The 8020-nt window shown below is 54.7% G+C and overlaps 1 protein-coding gene across 1 annotated transcript; it reads left to right on the forward strand.

Annotated features, from left to right (window-relative positions):
- The first annotated feature begins 1857 nt into the window (after positions 1–1857).
- GPR12 (G protein-coupled receptor 12) lies at positions 1858–4130 on the forward strand. Its single transcript, XM_004715405.2, has 2 exons — positions 1858–2067; positions 2976–4130. Exon 2 carries the CDS (start codon positions 2991–2993, stop codon positions 3993–3995), a length of 1005 nt encoding a protein of 334 aa, XP_004715462.1. The 5' UTR covers positions 1858–2067; positions 2976–2990; the 3' UTR covers positions 3996–4130.
- Positions 4131–8020: the final 3890 nt, after the last annotated feature.

Raw genomic sequence — 8020 nt, forward strand, 5'->3', positions numbered from 1 at the left:
CAGCCTACTTCCATCTGGCTTGTCAACTAGAGTGTCTGTGTAGCTGGCTTCCAGTGAGCTGTGTAGCTCAGTCACGCCCCCCCCCCCAATGAGGTCATCAAGCTGTGACCTGATTGGCAGGCTAGACTCCACCCCTTCTCCAAGTTGACAGTTTATGTAACTACCACAGCTACCAAGTGCTCTGGAAAGAAAGGGTCACATTAGAAGTTCCCCGATCAAGGGGGAGAAAAATCTGAGACAGAACCCAGGCTTACTGGTTGGACAGAGACTGCCCTTCAGGTCTGGAAGTGAACATCCTGTGCCAGCCTCATCCAAGATGGAAGACCCAAGGGGCAGCACTTCCCCAAAGACAAGTTTCAGAGGACTGGGTTGGGCTGGTGTCTTAATGTACAATTAAGGGGAGGAGAAAGAACAGGAGTCACAGGGAAGAAGTGGGAGGGTACGTGGGGTGGGGGGTGGGGGTGTCGCAACGATGAGTTGATACAAAATGTGTATGAATGGTTGAATGTAAACCTTCACCTAATTCACAAGAGAAAGTTTGATGAAATAACAGCACCCACATCATCCGTTTGTACTTTGCACCAAACCAGCTGTGCTACAATTTAAGGATGGAAAGACTTCTCAAGATATTCACACGTGCAACAAAAGGGACTTCTACAAAGCCCCCTGCTCAGTGTCACTCTGCTTCCTCAGGTGTCCCCTGGTGGTCAGTTCACAGATCCCCAGGACACCAGGCAGGGTGGGTGAAAGCAGGTAAGGAGGAAAGGCCAGGTGCCCTGTGACAGACAGACTCTGGGGAGGTGGCTCTCAAACCCGGTAGAGCTTTAATTCTCAAACTGAGCTGTGGACCAGCAGCAGCAGCAGCAGCAGTATCACCACGTGGAGGATGCATGCAGAACTTGGACTCCGCCCCAGCATACGAGGTAGGAATCTGATTGGATTCCAGGTGATCTATATGCAAATAAAAGCCTCCTGGAAAGCCACCAGGATCCAGTCTTTCAAACTGGTAGGAGGTAAGACCATACACACACTCACACACACAGACTACACTCTCTCCAAAGCTGACTATGATGGGTGCAGGGTGGAAAGTAATTATGTACCATTAGGTGAGTTGGAGCAGGGAGAGATGTTTCCAGGGAGAAGTTCAGAGAAGCCCCTAGTGGGGCTTGAAGCCTGGGTAGGTTTGGGTAATATAGGTAGGTAGGGAGGTCCAGGAGAGACCCTGGAGCGGGCCAGGGGATGCTGGGAGCAGAGTCAAGCAGAGCTGTAGAGAGAAGATGAGAGAGAGAGAGAGAGAGAGAGAGGAGAGGAGAGGAGAGAGAGATTGATTCTGAAGGCATGTGCTCTTGACCACTGTGGAGTGCACCTGCTGAGGGGAGGTGGTTTGAGCAGGGTCAGAGAATGCAGCCAGCCTGGGGAGGCAGGATCAAACAGGAGTCCAGCAGAGCGAGGGGAGGCTAGGATAGGGAGATGAAGCTCAGACCAGGGGAGGAGGCCAGAGGAAGGGGTCCAGGGTGGGTGAGATGCCCTCAAGGCCTTCCGTGAGAGCGGAGGAGAGGGCTGGGAAAGCCAGCTCACCAGAAAGACCAGACTCTCAGGTCTACCCCTTCTCCCATCTTTGAAGTGCGACGTCATCTTGACACTTAAGGACGTGACCTCGTTTTTGAATCCCGGCAGCTTAGAACCGACTGAGGTGGCACAGGAAGCGAGGAGGTGGACGGAGCCCCTTGCGTGTGCCCAAGTGCACTGGGGTCGGGCCAACGGCTGGGGGAGGGGGCAGCAGGAGCTCCCCGGATGCCTTCCCTATGAAAACGCTCCGTACGTGCGCCGCGGCATTGGTGCTAATGTGGTCCGTGCACCGAGCCGCAGCGGCAGCGCCCGCCGAGCACATGCACCCTGGGCGCCAGGTTCGCGGCGGCACAGCCTAGGAGGAAACCCCTTTGGGATGGGAGGGCCATGTGGCCGAGGGCGATTCTCCAAAGCGAACAGTCTGCCGCCCGCAGTGCCTGTCGCCACCGGTTCGCAATTCTTCTGATCACGGATGTGGCCGGATAGGAAAAGGCTGAGGTAAGCCGGGGACCCTGGAGACCCGGCCGCCCACCCAGGGCCACTGCCCAAGCGGCCGAGGCCACCGGGCTCGCAGGCCGCGCCCCTGGAGCGCAGAGCCCCCGTCCGCGGGTCTATGGGGTGCAGCCCTGGGCCTCCGGGGGCCGCCCACGCGGGGTCCTGGGGTGCGCGGCAGGGGCGCGCGCACGTGGCGGGGGCGCGCGGGCCGGAGGCGCGGCGGGGAGGCGGAGGGAGCCAGCGGAGCCGCTTACCTGCCTCCTGCAGCCCGCGCTCTCCGGAGCGGCCGCGCCCCTCGCCCGCAGGCTGGAGGAGAAGCCAAGCTGGAAGCCCCCCTCCCACCCCCGGAGCCCCCTCCGCCTGGCGCGCCAAGGTGACCCCCACGAGACTCTGGCCCCGCCTGTCCCCACGCTCCAGACACCAGTCCGTCTGTCTGTCTGTCTTCCTGTCTCCACCACTTGGTTGCACACACCTGGCCACTCTGATTTGGGGGCACGGTATAGTGTGTCCCCAGGAGTCCAGGCCGGGCGACCCCCTTTGTTCTCCTTGGGCGGGGAGGGGGGGGGCGAGTGTGTGCACGCGCGTGCAAGCTTTTGGGGGGGTCGATGGTCAGTGCAAAGGGTGGGGGGCATTAAATATCCCTCAGAGCGTGACGGGTGGTGGCCCCGTGGCCACCTCCGCAGCCGCCCAGATGTCCCCTAGCCACGTCCTCTCGCTCCTAGGCGCACTTGCTCCGCGCCCCAGCTGCGCGCGCCAGCCGGGCCCACCCGCGGGGACTCTTTGCTTTCATCCGCTCCTTGCGGCGCGAACCTGTGGGCATCCAGTGGGACACCCCTTCGTAGGCTCTGCCCGGGGTGGGGTGCAGAGTGCCCTCGCCGCTGAGCAGTGAGCAGTCTGTCTTTCCCTCAAAGGCGCCGCGGGCTAAGATGACCGAGGAGGTACAAGTCAACGCCAGCGGGCTCCCTCGGGACCACTTGGAGGCCGGCTCGGCAGAGAACGCATCGGCCGGCGTGTCCTTGCAGACTCCGGTGGTGGAGCCGGCGCCCGAGCTGGCCGTGAACCCCTGGGACATTGTTCTGTGCACCTCGGGGACCCTCATCTCCTGTGAGAACGCCGTGGTGGTCCTCATCATCATCCACAACCCCGGGCTGCGCGCCCCCATGTTCCTCCTCATAGGCAGCCTGGCCCTGGCCGACCTCCTGGCGGGCCTCGGCCTTGTGGTCAACTTCGTGTTCGCCTACCTGCTGCAGTCCGAGGCCACCAAGCTGGTCACGGTGGGCCTCATCGTCGCCTCCTTCTCGGCCTCCATCTGCAGCTTGCTGGCCATCACGGTGGACCGCTACCTGTCCCTCTACTATGCCCTGACCTACAATTCCGAGAGGACAGTCACTGTCACCTATGTCATGCTGGGCCTGCTCTGGGGGACCTCCATCGGCCTGGGGATGCTGCCCATGCTGGGCTGGAACTGCCTGCAGGACGAGGCCACCTGCAGCGTGGTCAGGCCGCTGACCAAGAACCACGCGGCGGTGCTGTCGGTGTCCTTCCTCTTGACGTTCGCGTTCATGCTGCAGCTCTACGTCCAGATCTGCAAGATCGTCCTGCACCACGCCCACCAGATCGCCCTGCAGCGCCACTTCCTGGCCACGTCGCACTACGTGACCACCCGCAAAGGGGTGTCCACACTGGCCCTCATCCTGGGCACGTTCGCAGCCTGCTGGATGCCCTTCACCCTCTACTCCCTGATCGCGGACCACACCTACCCACCCACGTACACCTACGCCACCCTGCTGCCCGCCACCTACAACTCCATCATCAACCCGGTCATCTACGCCTTCCGGAATCACGACATCCAGAAGGCCCTCTGTCTGGTCTGCTGCGGCTGCGTCCCGCCCAGCCTGGTGCAGCGAGCGCGCACACCCAGCGACGTGTAGCCGCACCCGAGCCAGGCCGGCTTCGTTTAGCTGAGTACCGTGATTGACGTGAAATGGATGTAACCAGTGTTTTTACTCTTGAAGAAAAGATGACTATCTATATTAATATATATCCATTGAGTTCTTTGCTCAATATTTTTGTTTGTTTATTTGCCAGGGTGGGGTGGTGGGGGTGGGGATAGAAGGGATGGCAGGGCCAAGGTATGTTGATGAAAGGCAAGTCTTCCCAGAGTTTTTTTTCCTGGGCTTTAAATAAACTTGCTTTATTGAGGAAAATAAAGGAGACTTTATTCTTCCCCTCCACCCACCCTACAGACATCAGAGCGGGTATTCCATGCCGCCTGCCTCTAACGGGACAGGGGCCCATGTAAGCCCACCACAGACCAGTCCATGACAGTGCTGGGCGGGACGTGGTTCTGTGAATATGAACCTGAAAAACAAACTCACTGCCATGAGTCAATTCCGACGCATGGCAACCCTATGGGACTGGAGAGAACGGCCCCTGTGGGTTTCCAAGCCCGTAACTCTTTATGGGAGTAGAAAGCCTCATCTCTTCCCCAAGGAGTGGCTGGTGGTTTTGAACTGCTGCTTTGTGGTTAGAAGCCCAGCATGCAACCCCCTGCACGATCAGGGCTCCTTGTTACGGAGGAAAAGGTGTTCTAAGAAAGAAAGAACAGACATCAGTCAGTTTGTCCTAACTCGAGGGCCACCTATGTTAGCAGTACACTAGTTTCAAATGTTGGCCGTGATCACAGGCAGGCTTACAAACAAATAAAACAAATTCACTGCCACGGAGTCACTTCTGCTCATAGCAACCCTGTGGCACAGGATAGAAAGGGCCTCTGGGTTTCCAGGACTGTGACTCTTTATGGGCATAGAAAGCCTTGTCTTCCAAGGAGCGGCTGGTAGATTTTGAACTGTTGACCACATGGGTAGCAGCCCACGCATAACCATGAAGCCACCGGGGCTTAGGCTACAGTCTGATTTGTTTCTTAGGTTATAGTCTGATTTATTTCTTGGCTACAGTCTGATTTATTTCTTAGGTTATAGTCTGATTTATTTCTTAGGCTACAGTCTGATTTGTTTCTTAGGCTACAGTCTGGTTTATTTCTTAGGCTACAGTCTGATTTTTTTCAGGGAAGAAGAAGAGGTGGTGTGTGTGTATTAATAATCCCGATGGAAGGTAGAGGACATTTATTTCCCACAGTCTGGAAAACAGATTCAGGGAAGCTATCATGGAATATGCAGATCCCCTTTGGTATCTTCTTAGCCTCAGGGCTGTCGATTGGTCAGTCCTGAACTCATCACTAAGGATCAAGTATTCACAGGTGTGTGATTGACAGGTGGGGAAATTGCCTTTGGAGTCTGATGCAGCGATCCCATTTTCTGTTTCTGTCAGGGTGGGGCATCACATGCTTACGTCTGACTACATCGTCCAAGGCGGAAGTGGCCTGACTGTATGGTTGGCTTGTGGAAAAATTAGATTATAAAGCTCTTAACAATAAAAAAAAAAGAAAGAAAATGTATTTTTTTTAAAAGTTAGTGCAAGGAAATGATATTATTGCCTGCTTTTAGAAAGCAAAGTTTTCGTTGGCAAAGTTCACAGAAACTAACCTTGAGTCTCTTGTAAAAATCACCGTATCTGTGTGTCGTCTCTGCTAGTGCACACAGATGTTTTAGACATGGACTCGTTCCGCCACTTGCAATAAGAGGATAGCTGTATCAACAAGACCAAGGGCCCCTGGTGGCCCAGTGGTAAAGTGTTGGACTGCTACCCAAAAGGTCGGTGGTTCAGACCCCCCCAGGTGTTCTGAGGGAGAAAGATGAGGCTATCTACTTTTGTAGATGCTTACCACATCAGAACCCCCCAAGAATCACTTCTGTTCTGTCCTACAGGCTCACTGTGAGTTGGCATCAGCTCTACAGCCGTTGGGTTTGCTATATGATCTCACCACCAGCCCTTCAGCAGGAGGAAGCGGGAGCTTTCTACTCCCATAAAGACTTACAGCCTGGGAAACCTACAAGCGGAGTTCGACCCGGTCCTGTAGGGTCACTGTGAGTCAGAGTGGACTTGAAGACAGTTAGTTTGGTTTTGGGTTTGGTTCCTATAAGCTTGGCTTATTTTTATGGCATTATTAAGACATGCAAAGTTGATGTTATTATATATATGTGTGTGGATAATTATGTATCCACACAAACACACATGCAGGAGTGGCCTTCAAAGCGTTCATGAAAAGATAATATAGAGACACACACACATGTTCATAAACATAGCTTGGCATCACAACTCAATATAGCATGGAAAACGGGCCCCTTTCCAACAGCCCTGAGGGAACCACATCATCTTTATGTGATTGGAATTTCTAGCTCCTGAGGAGCGGGTATTATTTAGGGTCCAACAGAGGGTCCTTAAAGAAGGACAGTTCCGTGACCTTGCCAGCATCCTTATGTGAGGTCCAGTTATCCAGGTTGTGAGGAGCCCTGGTAGCTCAGTTAGTTAGGTGCTAGACTACTAACTGCAAGGTCGATGGTTCAAATCCACCAGTGACAGTGCAAGTCGTCTTCTATAAAGACAGCAGCTTTGGAAACGCTGTGGGGTCCTCCTACCCTGCCTGTAGCCACTACGCCACCAGGCCTCCTAAGGAGTATTGTAGTCCTGTCAATGCTTTTATGAAATGTGTTTGTGTGTCTGACACAGAGGGGAAACCCGGCCATTTGCTGTCAGTCACAAGCCAGTGTGTCTAACTGGACAGTGGCCACACTGACGCACTGGGCAGGATGGTTAGGCACGCAGCTGCTCACCGGGAAGCTGAGCAGATTAGACTCCTCCATGGCTCTGCAGGGGAAGGACAGGACTATCTGCCCCATAAAGACGTGCAGTCTCAGAACAGGGCCAATGAGGTTGGAATCCACTCAAGGACAGTGGTTTGGTTCCAGGGCTTCCACTGGACTGCCACCAGCAAGGTCAGTGGTTGGGTGGAACCCTCAGCTGTTCCCTGGGAGAAAGAGGAGGCTGTCTGCACCTTTAGAGATGTACAGTCTCAGACACCCACAGGGGCAGTTCTACTCCGGCCTACAGTGTCACTCTGAGTCTGGTGGTGCTCAGAATGGGGTAGTAGACAGACAGATGTTTATCTGAATATTTCTCATGGTGCTGTAGCTTGGGCATTGGACTCCTACCCGAGTCAAACGCATCAGCTGCTCCACAGGAGAAAGATGGCGGCGGAGTTGTTCGGGTCTCTGTGAGTCAGAAGCCCCGGGTGGCAGTGACTTTTGAGCACCTTACTACTAAGGATCCCTGGTGGATCTGTGGATTGGGTGTTGAGCTGCTAACCACAAGTTCAGTGGTTCCAATCCCACCACCCACTCCACAGAAGAAAGACGAGGCTGTCTCGGGAGTCCTGATAGCATCGAGAACTACATGTTTGGCTGCTAATGGCAAGGTCAGCAGTTCAAACCCACCCGTCTGCCCAAGGGCGGAAGATGAGGCTTTCTTTCTGCTTGGTGGTTTCTCAGAAACCTAGAGGGGCAGCTCTACTTTGGCTCCTAGGGTCTCCATGAGAGGGAATTGATTCGATGGCAGTGAGTGTCATTAGCAAGTCAAAAGCAGCGTGACTCAGGTTCCCCTTCATAAGGCACGGGGTTATGCAGCAAGAGAATGTCAAACCTCTCTCTGAGCAGTGGGCGGCCTTCAAACAAGTTCTCAGGAATACATTTGTCTGAGTCTCGTTATGGTGCTTTCCAAAAAAAGGTGAGATGTGGTTGGGGGTGGGGGGGGCCCGCAATCCAAACAGTGGCTTCCAAGAGGATCTGCTGGGCCCAAGGGAGTCAAGGCAGAGAGGTCGGCTCGGAGGTTTATGGTGACTGTTCTTTTGGGGGTTTTTTGGAGGGGGGGGGCATCTCAAAGGGGTCATCTTGGTAGATTTCCTCAGAGAACACAGACAGTCACCACGGGGGTTATTAGAAGAGGTTCTGAGAACATTGACCATGGCCTTGGTGAGATAAAGACCCCTTTGAGATTCTGC

Source organism: Echinops telfairi, unplaced genomic scaffold (genome assembly GCF_000313985.2).
Source record: "Echinops telfairi isolate 266 unplaced genomic scaffold, ASM31398v2 ScPeMD7_2565;HRSCAF=3150, whole genome shotgun sequence".
Taxonomy (NCBI): domain Eukaryota; kingdom Metazoa; phylum Chordata; class Mammalia; order Afrosoricida; family Tenrecidae; genus Echinops; species Echinops telfairi.

Bases quoted from the DNA above. Each gene is read 5' to 3' on its own strand.
- GPR12 (XM_004715405.2), top strand. From the start codon at position 2,991: ATGACCGAGGAGGTACAAGTCAACGCCAGCGGGCTCCCTCGGGACCAC.